The following is a 14,384-nucleotide window of genomic DNA, read 5'->3' on the forward strand; positions in this document are numbered from 1 at the left end:
CCAACAGTGCTCATGTATGACACAGATAAAACATGACACGGCAGTCATCTTCTTAGAAATATAAACACAACTAGCTTTACTACCTGGCTTCGCCCGGGACTTGGATTCACCTTTGTCTCCCCAGTGGCGATATTCACACACCACACCAGTTACTCGTTTGAGGCTCAGTCGACCTAGGGAAGGCCCAGGACCGGTTCAAATAACCGTCACCGGTGGTGACCATGAGCGGGAATCGAACTCGGGTCGCCGGGTTCATAGCGCAGCGCGCTAACCGCTACACTACAATGCGTCATGCTTCCACATGCGCAGGTCACGTGACAGATTTGACGTCACAGCTCACTTGCCGTGCAAAAAATATATGCATTATTGAGCTCCCCCCCAAAAAAAACAAGTGTATTTTTATAATTTTTGCATGGTGTAAAGTCTGGAAAGTACCCACATGGCAAATTTCCAGTTTGTTGCATGTCAGGAAGTACGTTAAACATTTTGAACAGACACACATTCACAACTTTGCCTTTTATATATATGGAGATAACCAGATGTGTTTGGCATATCCGGAATTGCGTTTGCGAGCTGTACCGTGTTTTGTTTCGACGCGACATCCAACGGTTCCGATCTGAACGCGCGGACACAGCACGTCAAAACAGCCGTGCAGCACAACCGAAAAAAAAAACCCTACCACGGCAGTGTTCACAAACGTGCGCGCTTACTACCAAGCCTGTGACTCAATCGTGAATTCGGCTCGACGCTCTGGGCCCCCCTCTCCGCCCCCGTGCAGTCTGTCCCACAAGATCGTGGCGACGTACCGCCTGTGCTCGGAGCAGCTGTCCTCCCAGCACCACTACGACTACGGAATGCGCGCCGTCAAGTCGGTGCTGACGGCTGCCGGCAGCCTCAAGCTGCGCTACCCCGAGGAGAGTGAGAGCGTGCTGCTCCTCCGCGCCCTCATCGACGTCAACCTGGCCAAGTTCCTCGCTCAGGACGTGCCTCTCTTCCAGGTGCCGTGCCCCCCCCCCCCCCGATTGTGCCGGGGGAGGAGGGTGGGGGGCGGTCGGGGGGGGGGCGGTGAAAGCACTTAATGAGATGTCTGACACCTCCGATTAGTGCGGTTGGCTACGTACGGTGCGAAAGAAGTTGAACATGCACACACAGATGACACGTCTAGTGCCATAGTGCAAGTAATAATAATAATAAAAAAACATAACCACGTACGTAATTTAAGATCGAAATCAAGAAGTCATCACGGCCCAAGCCGTTAATGCCATTGTGCCACGCCCATGCTTGAATAATCATATTTTAATTTAATAGAGCGTCATTTACGCTAATTGCATCCCATAATGATGTACATTAATTAAGTGCTTCTGAAAGTGCGTGATGTGGTGACCATCTTTGTTCATACAGAGGAGGGCACTCGTCCTGTGAAACCCCCTTTGTCTCCCTAGTGGCGATGTTTATACACCTCACCAGTTCTTTTCAGTCCTGACAGGAAATTATCAAATAATTTCAATCCTCTCAAAAAAGTGAGAGCTGAAAGCCCATCGTCTTCACTTGACAAAAGGATGCCATGAAACTGCATCGGTAATAATTTCCATTCTCCGAACCGTGTTTATGCGGAAACACTTTGAAACATTCTATTAGTAAGAGAGCCATTCTCTCTGTTCCATTATGAGAAGAGAAAGAGAACGGGGTGAAGGAGAACCCCAAGAGTGAATCACTGCAGGCCTGCCCAGGTGTCTTTTTAAAAAGAGCTGTATTGTCATTTTCCCAGCAAGTGGATATTTTGACTATGCTAAGGGTCACTTGCTTTCTCTCTCTTACGCATTTTTCATACGTCCACGTAACCAGGCTCTGACTCAATGTGATTAATAATTGTGCTGTCATTGGTCACGAGCCTGCTACTATAAGATAATCAGAATCAGAATTCTGGAGAAATCCGATGAGCTTTGAGGCTCTTTTTCACAGATGTCTTGTTGGGTGTTGGTCAGAAAGTTACAAGAACAAACAAAAACAATACGAGTGGGAAGTATAGGAAAGGTAAGCAAATTACAAAAGTAAATAAACTAAAACTACATTTTTTTTATTTTACCAGGTCGCCCAATTAAGTGACTTATCATGTGGAAATTTCTAGCAGCCAAAAAATCTAAACGCATGTTTTTTTCTGCTATAAGAACACATTTATATGTGTGGTAACCGTGTGGTTACATTTAGGCTTTCAAAGCTACTGGACCATTAATGACAATGCTAATGTTCGTAAAATATTTGGTGTGCTGAATGATCACAATTCAGCGTCATAATTTAATTCGAGAATAGATTACATTGGTTTTACATTATGATGAACGGTGGCTACAAGGGTGATGTGAACCCATTACTTACGACTTATATGGATCGACAAACATCGATTCTCACACACGTAGATTCAATGCCTGCGTCGTGAGCTTGGAGTTATTCCCACGGTGCAATGGTGAGCACACTGGCATTCCAGAATTCGCCAGATCTCCCCCCCCCCCCCGCCGCCACCCATCTCCGTCGACTCGGCAATATAAATGGGTAAACCGCAGTTGGTCGATTGGCATATCACGTGTGATCGGGTAAAGTGTGGGTACTACCACATCTTCCAAGACCAAATACCATCTAGAGGTCCTCTGTAGAATTCCCTCTGGCGAAAATCCTTCCACCAGCAGTGGTGTTTACTTATTGCTTCCGATTAGCACGGTTGGCTACGTACGGTCCGAAAGAAGTTCAACATACATTCATTATGATATAACAGGCAATATGAATCGACGAATCAATGTACTCTCAAACACCTATTTCACACACGCACACATCACCACTGTTAACGCAGGACTGTTTGAGTACCGGTGCCTCTTCCGCGTGTTGTCTTGACGGGCCTGCGCAGGGCATCATCTCCGACCTGTTCCCGGGGGTCGTGCTCCCCAAGCCAGACTATGACGTGTTCGTCCGCGCTCTCAATGAGAACATCGCCAAGCTGAACCTTCAGCCCGTGCCCTGGTTCATAGGGAAGATAATCCAGGTGAGCTCTCATCTGCCAACCTTGTGCGCGTGTGTGTATGCGTGAGGCAGCGGTAGTATAGCCGTTAGCGTGCTGCGCTACGAACCTGCCGACCCGAGTTCGATTCCCGCTCACGGCCAACACCAGTGACGATTATCTGAATCAGTCCTGGGCCTCCGTTAGGTCGAATCAGCCTCAAATGAGTACCTGGTGAGGTGTATAAACATCGCCACTAGGGAGACAAAGGCGGCCGGGCGTGGTGCTGGCCACCCACCCCCTCGTGTGCTGTGCCGGCCTTGATAGGTGCTCGCTAACAGCACTTGCCCTAACAGTCTGTTCAGGCTATATGGGGGATCTTTGTATTTGTGTGTATGTGTGTGTATGTGTGTGTATGTGTGTGTATGCGTGTGTATGCAGTGGTGCAGCGGTTAGCACACTGGAATATGACCTAGGTTCGATTTCCACTCAATGGTCAACACCAGTGATGATTATCTGAACCGGTCCTGGGCCTTCCAATAGGTCGACTCAGCCTCAAATGAGTACCTGGTGCATTGTGTAAACATTGCCACTGGGGAGACAAAGGCGGTCGGGCGTGGTGCTGGCCACCCACCCAATCATGTACCGTATCGGCCTTTATAGGTGCTCGCTAACATTACTTTCCCCAACAGTATGTTAAAGCTATACAGGTGTAATGCGGGCGAAAGCGACCTTCCGGATGTGACGTCACGAGGAGGCGGAGCCAGGTGACGTGGGTGAAAGGTTGGGGTCCTTAAGTGGGTAAACCGGAAAGAGAAGTCAGGGGTTGTGAATGGAAAAGGGTGAGGCCACGAGGGCGAACGAGAGGAGGGGGGCACCGCCGGCCAGCGGGAGCCAACCCCAGAGTAACAGCCAGGAAGGCTGTGTGTTAGAGGCAGCGGTGTGGCTGCAGAGAGTCGCAGGAGCGACGAAGAGAGAGGAGAGTACAGCCAGGAAGGCTGTGTGTTAGAGGCAGCGGTGTGGCTGCAGAGAGTCGCAGGAGCGACGAAGAGAGAGAGAGAGAGACAGCACGAGGCTGTCAGCGCTGCGGAGTGAGTAGCAGCGATTACAGCCAAGGGGGCTGAGAGTGAGTAACAGCAGCGGAGCTGCTGTGGGGGCTACAGGAGCGACAGAGGCCAACAGAGGGGCTGCTGGTGGAGAAGAGAGAGACATCGGAGTCGGCACTGTGGGGACTGAGCAAAGAAGAGACAGCCGTGTGGGTAATACAGTACGGACCAAATAAAGGACACTGAGCCAGAGATCGTGGTCAAGTCTTTTATTACACTGGTGTCAGAAGTGAAACGGCTTGTCGAGACGGCTCGGAAGAAAGAATATTCCTGTGCCATCATCTGCTACATCATCCGACTTACGATTGAGACAGATGGCGCAGCTGGAGACCTGGAAAATCGTGCTGGCGAAACCGTGTGAGCTCACCACGCCGACGACGGCAGTGGGGAGAGCCGATGGTGGTCTGCAGGCCGACGCCTTGCCTGCGCTGCCAGAGCCATCTGCCACGCGGCACGAAGACGCCATCTTGGGCGTGGCAGGGGAGAAACGGCGGGAAGCCGCCATCTTGTCTTCACCGCGGCGGGGAGACGCCGCCATCTTCAACATCGCGGCGGAGAGGCAGCCTTGCGCTGCCATCTGGAGGTGCCGTGGGGAGAGCAGCCTGCTGTGAGCTGCTGTTTTGCGAGGGGGAGCTGCGAGGAGAGGACGACGACGCTACAGCTGCTGGGGCGGGAGCTCTCCCGTCCTGGCTCGGGTGCGTGACAACGGAGCAGTCAAGTCGCCGAACGAGTTCTGCGAGACGACTCAAGTTGCCGCCCTGCCGTCCTCTTCTTGCTGCAGCCCCGGGCGGGTCGTAACGATACGCACCCGGCCTTTACACACACCTCACCCATCTTTCGAGGGCCGGGGGGGGGGCGATTTTGTTTTCTCTCATGACTCGATTGTGCGGAGCGCGGTTCGGACTGTGGGTATGTGTGTGTAATAACGATGAACGCGCTATCTGCTAGTTGCTCGGTGTCAATTAAAGTGTGTGCGTGTGTTGAGAATGGACGGAGAGTATGCTGTGCTTGCTGAGTGTAAATTGTGTGTGTGCGCTGCGGTGTGGAGTTGTTATATTGATGGCGAAGTTAATTATTAACTCGGGAGCGTCGGGTATCTTGCGCTGTATCATCTCGTGGGTTACCTTGTGCGATGGGCTTAATTGAAAAATATATATATATTTTTTTGGTGTATTGTGCTGCGAGGTGCTATGTGCGATGTGGTTGTTGCAAGAGAGAGAATATTTGTGTTGTTGCTGCAATGTTACGACTGAATTAATGGTGTGTTGGTTACCTGCAGATCGGCTTGCTATTGTGCTTAAATGTGCGCGTGTGATCGCGATATGCTGACTGTATGTGCTGTTACACCGTTCTGTACGGTTATGGGGTGCGATGCATTGATTGACTATTGGGGTTGGGATGTTATTAATTGTGCGTACCTGTTTGGAAATTGGTAACTAATTCGAGGGGGACCCTATTATTTGGTCGTATGGATGTTATGTACACGCGATTTTGTGTATATTATGGGTAACGGCGCTTTGTGAGAGAGAGAGCGCGCTTTGAGGGTGCATGATGACGCCGTTGTGGGTGTCTCAAAGGTTAATGCTAATGGGACCGTAAATTGGCGCCAAGTTGCGTCGCGTATTCGGTTGGTCGCATGCAGCCACGAGTTGCTTTGCGAGTTGGGTTGTGTAACCAATGTGGTTGGTAAAATATTGGTTAAAAATTCCCCGATATGACTGCTGCGCGCAGCAAGCTGGGGCTGTGCGTCTATGGTTGTTGGGATTGTTACAATAAGACGGGGGATGCAATTTGTGACCCCCAGCAAAGGGAAGCTGGGGTGCACGAATGGAGAAAACTGGCCACGTGTTCGCACGTTGGGCCGCCATTTTGCGCACACGCGGGGTATGGCGTCGATGCGCTTTGCGGAAAGGGCCGCCATTTTGAGTGCGCGCGAGATATTGCGCGAACGCGCTGGGCGAAGGGGGCCGCCATTTTGAGCGCGCGGGAAAAACCTCGGTGGGGCAAATATTCCATCTGTTATGCCTGCCATTGTTGATTGGGTGATGCACGAGTGGTGGTCACGTCGGCCTATGGCTGATGGCTGACCTGACAGCCCGGAGGCGAAACCTCCGTGGTATGTCTTAAACTAATGGGCCGTGTGCTCATATGGCTCGGGGAGTCATGGTTCAGTTGTGCGGTGGCAGACTGAACCTGGTGTGCCGGGGGCTCACGGGTTTTGGGTTAGGGCGTTATTGTCTCTATAAGAGAACATTACCCCGTGGGGGGGGTCGTTGATATCTGGCCTTGCCGAGGGATTGATCTTCCCTTGGCTATGAAGCGCATTTCAAAGATTGATGGAGCTCGTTTGACGGGGTTGCAGTGGCAGACGTGTCTTATATATTTGGACGATATCATTGTCTTCAGCCGCACATTTGAGGAACATTTAACACGGCTGGAGACAGTGTTCACGAGGATGCGCTCTGCGAATTTAAAATTTAAACCAAAGAAATGCCACCTACTGCAACGGTCCGTCCGTTATCTGGGGCACATTGTGAGTGCTGAGGGGGTGTCCACGGATCCGGAAAAGACGGCGTGCGTCCGGGATTGGCCGACTCCGGCCACCGTGGGGGATGTTCGGCGGTTTTTGGGATTTGCCTCGTATTACCGAAGATTTGTGCCGGGTTTTGCGACGATTGCGAGGCCCTTGCATCTCCTTACGGGTAAAGGACGGAAATTTGTTTGGGGACAGCCGGAAGAGGCGGCCTTTCGGAGTCTGCGTGATCTATTGGCTACGGCTCCGACATTTGATTATCCCGATTTTGATCGCCCTTTCATTCTTGATACGGACGCGAGTGACACAGGTAATGGGGCGGTATTATCACAGTCTAAAGGGGGCGTAGAGCGCGTCGTGGCGTATGGTAGCCGAGTCTTGTCGCCTGCGGAAACACGCTACTGTGTCACTCGTAGAGAACTTTTGGCGGTTGGTTTTTCCTACGGCAATTTCGACCGTACCTTTACGGTCGTTCTTTTATTGTGCGTACGGATCATGCGGCCTTGCAATATGCACTTAAAATGGACCAGCCATCGGGACAGTGGGCACGTTGGTTGGACACGCTACAGGCATTTTCCTTCCAAATTCAACATCGGAAGGGAGTGCGCCATGCGAACGCTGACGCACTTTCCAGATTACCAGGGCGCGCCCCTTGTAAATGTGCGTCGGGGACGCATAGGTGTTCGCCGATTCTAAACCCCCCTCAGCCGCTTACGTTGGCCGTCGAGAAGTCGGATACTCCGATGGAACCGGGACCGACTGACGGGGTTTTGAATCTGCCGCGGTCTGTCTGGATTCGGGAACAAATGATGGATGAGTTGTTGTTGTCCATGCGGAAGCGGTCTATGAGGGACAATGGGAGTCCGAGTACGGCTGTGGGGCCGCGAACCGCTCTCCGAGATGGTCTGCTTATGTGGCGAGAAGGGTTCCAGGAAAGCTGGCGTGTGGTGCTACCAACGTCCTTGCGATTCGAGTTGATTAGAACTCTCCATTGTGACACACTATTGCATTTAGGGGTGCAGAAGACTTTGTTGACGTTGCAACGTCATTATTTTTGGCAAGGCTGGTGTGTGTCCATCGCTGATGGGATAGTAAGGGAGGAGCATGGCAGAGTGCTGCTCATCCCCGAAATGGCACTAGCTGAGAGTATGGTAAATGGATGTTGCCGTGGGTTGACGACCACGGTGAGGGTTACGGCGAATTAAACGTTACCGCTGGGGAGCGTGGCTCTCTCCACGCGAGGGTGTGCGATTAGGGGTTTTGTTGGTTTGTTGAGAGTGACTGTGGGTACATGCTGTGTACGTCTGAGGTCTGTGCTGGTCCTCAAGGGAGGACTGCTGGTGGGTAAGAGCAGACATTTTTTTGTTGTTGTTGTTTTCACGTGTAAATAATATTGTTGTTAAAATGTAAATACTGGGGCGTCCATCGCGGTTATTTGGGTAATTATTGGGGTTTTCTTAAGCGGGCCGGAATTACATCATCTCCACTACCCTGGGGCCGGGTGGCTGTCGTGTACGACATGCGGATGTGCGTTGTTGTGCTTTGTGCTGTTGTTGTTCTTGTTGTTATATTACATGCTTAGTGTCCTTTAAGGGGGAAGGTCGGTTCACCGCATTACGCTTTGGTATTGTTCAGCCGAGGTCGGCTGGGTTTTTTCTATGGGGGAGGGTGGTGTAATGCGGGCGAAAGCGACCTTCCGGATGTGATGTCACGAGGAGGCGGAGCCAGGTGACGTGGGTGAAAGGTTGGGGTCCTTAAGTGGGTAAACCGGAAAGAGAAGTCAGGGGTTGTGAATGGAAAAGGGTGAGGCCACGAGGGCGAACGAGAGGAGGGGGGCACCGCCGGCCAGCGGGAGCCAACCCCAGAGTAACAGCCAGGAAGGCTGTGTGTTAGAGGCAGCGGTGTGGCTGCAGAGAGTCGCAGGAGCGACGAAGAGAGAGGAGAGTACAGCCAGGAAGGCTGTGTGTTAGAGGCAGCGGTGTGGCTGCAGAGAGTCGCAGGAGCGACGAAGAGAGAGAGAGAGAGACAGCACGAGGCTGTCAGCGCTGCGGAGTGAGTAGCAGCGATTACAGCCAAGGGGGCTGAGAGTGAGTAACAGCAGCGGAGCTGCTGTGGGGGCTACAGGAGCGACAGAGGCCAACAGAGGGGCTGCTGGTGGAGAAGAGAGAGACATCGGAGTCGGCACTGTGGGGACTGAGCAAAGAAGAGACAGCCGTGTGGGTAATACAGTACGGACCAAATAAAGGACACTGAGCCAGAGATCGTGGTCAAGTCTTTTATTACACAGGGATTATTTTTATGTGTGTGTGCTGACAGCAGCAGTGGCGTAGCGGTTAGCAATGCTGCGCGCTGCACTACGAACCTGGCGATGCGAGTTTTTATCTAAGCCTTGAGTCTTTTTTGCATGTGGGAGGAAAACACACGAGTGCCTGGTAAAAATGTATTTATATCCATACGTGCAGGTAATCAACCTATACTCTGTACCGCCATCTAGCAAACCTCAAAGCCCAGCAGATTAGGAATTGTTACAGAACGTGATGGATTGTATATGAGTCACCAACCACAGCTTCCAAGAGCTGGATTACAAGCCGCGTGTCATCTCGCTCAGTAAATTATCTTTGAGCGGCATGGCAATAATTGTGGGTCGCATTCTACTCCTTTCATTTCCATAATGAAAGGTGCAGTGATGTTTAGTTGGACAGCTTACATTTTATTGCATTAACATTCATGGTTTAGATGTTTTTCTTCTTCATTAATATGCTACCCAGAGCTTTCCATGGAAGCTAATTTTAGCATTTTCCAAATCAATTTAGACAGTTAAGCCTCTGGTGGTCGGGGTTTACATCTGGCTCTTTGACGCCACTTGTCATAAGCGTGGAAACTTACACCAATTAAGAGGTCCACTCGTAACAGCACTGTAGAGGTAGCATTCCAGCCTGTATGCTGTAGACATTAGTAGTCTGTGTCAGTCTGAAGGATTCTTATAACATGCGCAGGCTATGTTTATGTATGTGTGTTGAACTTCTTTCGCACCATATGTAGCCAACCGTGCATAATATCAGCAACAAAACTTTGCACCGGTTTATTTAGAATTGGAGTCGTTGAGCGGCTTGTAAAATTTGTGCCCACGTTTCTCATCACAGACTTTTTTTTGTCTATCTCCACACATAATTCTGAAGCAGTAGTTGCAGCAGTTAGCGCACTCGGCTATTTACCCATCAGTCTGAGGTCGATTCTCTGCCCGTGGCTGCGAATTGGAATTCCTCCCCCCCCTTTTCACTAACCCACAATGATCAGTAAGGCAAGGCCTTAATTCGGCAATGGATTAACAATGGTTTTCAAAATAATTATCGCTGCAGATGTGTCGTGTAGTGGCTGGATAGGCCACGTCGTAACCCTTTCCGTATAACATCGTTAAACCATTAGACCATTAGCCAATGGGGTGGTGGGGCAGTCGACACTTTGAACACCTGTGTCCTGGACTAAAAAAACACTCGGTTTTTGTGTGGACTTAGACAAATGAGCCACCTCCACGACGCTACCGTATACACGGCGCCAGTGAATATTAAATGTGCATCACTGTTAATGACATAATGCTTTTAATGCTCCTGATTGCTTAGTTGGGTAAATCCACGTTGAAACATCGCCCACCTCGTGGTGGCCTTGCGCTGTAAGAATAGCGCAGAGATAACAATTTGCAAATGTTAAATATAAAAAAAATGTATCGTGATCCTCATGTAGATTTACGAGATGATGCTGGTGCGTCACGGGTTCATGATCGTCGGGGATCCTCTCGCGGGGAAAACGTCTGCCTACAAGGTGCTGGCGGGCGCGCTCGGGGACCTCTTCGCAGGCGAGTGACGGCGACGCTGCAGATCAAACGTCACCCTCCAGTTTTCCCAGGCAGCCCGCAGTCCAGTATTCTCTCTTTGCCTTCCCTAATATGCGGTACCTCCTACCAAACTGCAACAGCAGAGGCCCATGTGGCAATCGACCCACTGGTGATTACAACCAGCTTCATCAGGCGAGCAGCGCTCAGAATTAGATCACAGGAGAGCTGAACCCCACGCAGTGCCCCCCCCCACCCCCCTCCTGACGCTAACTCGGCGAATGCCTCCTCGCCCCACGAACGGTCCGCTGCCAGAGGGCGCGATGGACGAATTTGCGGTGGAGTACCGTGTGATCAACCCCAAGTCCATCACCATGGGGCAGCTGTACGGCTGCTTCGACCCCGCGAGCCATGAGTGGACGGACGGCGTGCTAGCCAACACGTTCCGCGAGCAGGCGTCGGCCGCAGGGCCCGAAAGGCGATGGATCGTGTTCGATGGGCCCGTGGATGCCGTGTGGATCGAGAACATGAACACGGTGCTCGACGACAACAAGAAGGTAACCGTGTGTGGCGTCCAGCGTTGGTGTGTCGACGCCTAAGGGCTCCATCCATTGCAACTCGCTCACTCTATGGGACGTCTGGTAAAAACGTTACCAAGCTGCGGCATCTACAAGATTCCCTGGGTACATGTCGTGACGAATGCTGTAAGATCCGTACCGTGTCGTTGCACGAGCTGCATTGGTTTTCCGGTTGCCGAACTAATACATTACATAAGTCGCACTCGTTACAGACAAAGTGCTTGCCACAATTGAACCACAATACCTTGCTAATATCGTCAAGGAAAACAAACCATCACGTGAACTCCGGTCATCCTTGCAGTGGCTTTTGGCTGGCCATTGAACAAAGACGGTCACCGCATCGTGCGCTTTCAGATGTGCTTCTGCAACCGTCTGGAATGCTCTTTCTTCCGATATTAGGAAGCCACTGGAGCTATGCACTTTTAAATTTAGATTGAAAACACAATTTTTTAGAACTGCCTTTTGTGTTTAGTTTGTTGTCCTTCCCCCGCACCTGCGATTACCACGGTTGGCTACGTACGGTGAGAAAGAAGCTCAATATACATAACGGTGACCGTGCGACATTCACCCTCCCAAACTCGTGTTGAGTTCACAGCAACAGTAGTTGTCGTCAGGTCAAAAGTTATTTATTACTCAAGTGAGCATCGAGCCGGTGGATGGACATCCCACGTTCCTACGATGGGGACGGAGTCCCGCCAAAAGGACAACCATCGTGGACTTCCCCGCAGTGGTGCTCGGTTTACCAAAAGGATGACGAGGAGCTGAGTCACCCCCCAACCGGGATTTGAACTCGCAACCTTCCGATTGTGAACTAATGGTTCCACCGCTGAGCCACCTGCACCATTTGAATAGGGGGAAAAAACAAACATTGCATAGAAAACGAAAGAAAAATCAAACACAATCGGTATATAATGCATTATCAAGTGCACGTACCCTGTGGGATGCTTTTTATTCCTCTTCGAAGCAATTGACCTTCAAGCTCTGCATGGCAAGTGTTGCCTGCTCTTACGTCATACGTTGAACGGATGAAATATTTCACATTGTGCTCATTACGTGAACCTTTTGATCTCCACAGTAAGATCGTCGTGCTGGCTTAGAAACGTCTGTGGAAGTGCGTGAACTTTCACATAGGACTTGAATTTCAATAGAGCTTCTTCATTGTTTTCATTGCACGCGATGTAAAATGCAGAGTTGAAATTTTTGACGACGTGTTTCAACCAGCGGAAATGTTTCACCCACCAGATGAGAGCTCAAACAAGGTGGAGTGGTGCGGTAAAGCATTTATTAATTACTTTTTTGCCGTCGATTTGTTTCCCTTTCGCAGCTGTGCTTGATGAGCGGAGAGATCATTCAAATGAGCCAAAAGATGAACCTCATCTTCGAGCCGGCGGATTTGGAGCAGGCGTCTCCAGCTACAGTCAGCAGGTGCAGAGGCAATGCCACTTGATTGTACACGTTCAATCAAATGCTGGGTGGGTGCCCTTGATTACGAGCATGGCAATTTCTGGCATGGCATCTGAATCAATATAGGTGCAGGTTTATTAAACACCCCGCCCCCCTGCCTGCCCGCTGGCCTCTGTCCACCGGTGACGGTCGACCGGCAGGTCAAACGTGGTGGGGTGAAGTGTGGGTACTCCCACTTCCTCACCTCTTTCAGTACGGTAGAGTGGGTCAAATATTGTCCAAAGGGGCTGTGTAGTCTCGTAGTGGAGAACCTTCCGCAAGCACAGCGAGAGATTTCAGAGCTTGGTGGCAATTCTTGGGGGGCTATGCTGAGCGATCGAACCCATGCCCCCCCCCCCACTCTCCCATGAGACCCTGTAAATCGTTATTTTGTTATTTAACAGAAAATAGGTAGGGTTTTGTATTATTAATGTAGGTCCCTGTTTAAAAACCTTGAATTTTGCTGGACCTCCCCACCCTGGGATGTTTCTAGATCCACCTCTTTGTCTGCCCGCGCTGCACCTTTTACCTTTTTATATTTAGATTTCAGATATACTTACTTATCCTGGGAGATGGGAATAGGTGGGTCTACTGTGGTAATTAATTTTGTTTAGAATTATGTTACCTTTATATACATCGCAGGAAAAATATATATATGCAAACAACTATAGTTTAAAATTCAAATTGCAGCCATAACAGCTGGATAATAGCCCCCATACCACCTTCATATGACTTGACGTGTTCCCAATTCTCTCAAAGTAAATGTGTACATATAATGCCCCCAATATATTTGGCAAACTCAAACACAGGCGTAGCAGAGAGAGAGAGAGAGCAAGCAGGTCAGTGGGTTCATGGGGAGTGTTGAGCAGGGGTGGGGGATCGTGCATCGATTGTATTAAAGTGCTTGCCACAAATGAACCACAATACTTTGCTGATCTCAACAAGGAACATAAACCATCACGCAAACTCCTGTCATCCTCGCAGTGGCTTTTGGCTAATAATCAAACAGAGACGGTCACCACATCGTGCGCTTTCAGATGCGCTGCTGTGGCCGTCTGGAACTCTCTTCCTTCCAATATTAGGAAGCCACTGGAGCTATGTACTTTTAAATCTAGATCTGAAAACTCATTTCTTTAGATCTGCTTTTTGTGTTTAGTTTGTCGTCCTTCCCCCCATACCTCCAATTAGCATTGGCGGCCCCGTCCCTGCGACCGAGACACGTGGCTACGCCAATGTGGGGAATGGTACCAGCGCACCTCGCGTGCCATGCGCTCAGGATTCATACCCATGTAACCAGCGTCGGTCGTGGGTTCAATCCCGACCCTGACGGATGTATATCTGGAGTTTTAATTTTTTTATCTCCCGGTGGTCACGTGGATTTTTATCTGGGATCATCGGTTTGGCCCTCGACGTTTAGATTCCTTGGCCACTACCATAAATTCCCACATGTGATTATATAAGCCTCTTCGATGAGCTATCGTGTGTGGCCATGTAGCCTCTGAAAACTAGTTAACAGCTCAGTTGACATTATATAGAGTATGAATTCCTGCAGTCACGAAAGCTTTAAGTCAAGATATAATAATAGTTTAGTAGTTTTAAATACACAGTGGAGTGTGTCCATACCAGCACAGAGGTTACATTGCATCGAGCTGCCTTCCCCTCGCCTCAATAGATGCTCGCTAACAGCATTTAGCCCTGCAGTCTGCTTTCAGGAGAGGAGGAACTTCCCCCACATGCATCCATCATTAGCATCATCATCAGATATCGTTGATCCACTGCCAGACAAAAACCTCCCCATGCCTTCACCACCCCTAAGAGGCGTGTGATGTCAGAATCCGTCTCACTCTCATCTCTATGGTGGTTACCCTCTCGCTGTGTTCTACACTTGGACGGCCATTCTATTAAAACT

At 50.2% G+C, this 14,384-nt stretch overlaps 1 protein-coding gene across 1 annotated transcript in view; it reads left to right on the forward strand.

Annotated features, from left to right (window-relative positions):
• DNAH3 (dynein axonemal heavy chain 3) overlaps positions 1 to 14,384 on the forward strand; it is a 124,996-nt gene that overhangs the window by 60,768 nt on the left and 49,844 nt on the right. The window contains exons 33-37 of the mRNA XM_078872890.1: positions 779 to 998; positions 2,897 to 3,031; positions 10,367 to 10,478; positions 10,770 to 11,011; positions 12,357 to 12,457. Of these exons, the coding sequence (XP_078729016.1) occupies positions 779 to 998; positions 2,897 to 3,031; positions 10,367 to 10,478; positions 10,770 to 11,011; positions 12,357 to 12,457 (810 nt within the window). The remainder of the gene's footprint in view (positions 1 to 778; positions 999 to 2,896; positions 3,032 to 10,366; positions 10,479 to 10,769; positions 11,012 to 12,356; positions 12,458 to 14,384) is intronic.

Source organism: Lampetra fluviatilis, chromosome 35 (assembly GCF_964198595.1).
Source record: "Lampetra fluviatilis chromosome 35, kcLamFluv1.1, whole genome shotgun sequence".
In the NCBI taxonomy this organism is placed as follows: Eukaryota; Metazoa; Chordata; class Hyperoartia; order Petromyzontiformes; family Petromyzontidae; genus Lampetra; species Lampetra fluviatilis.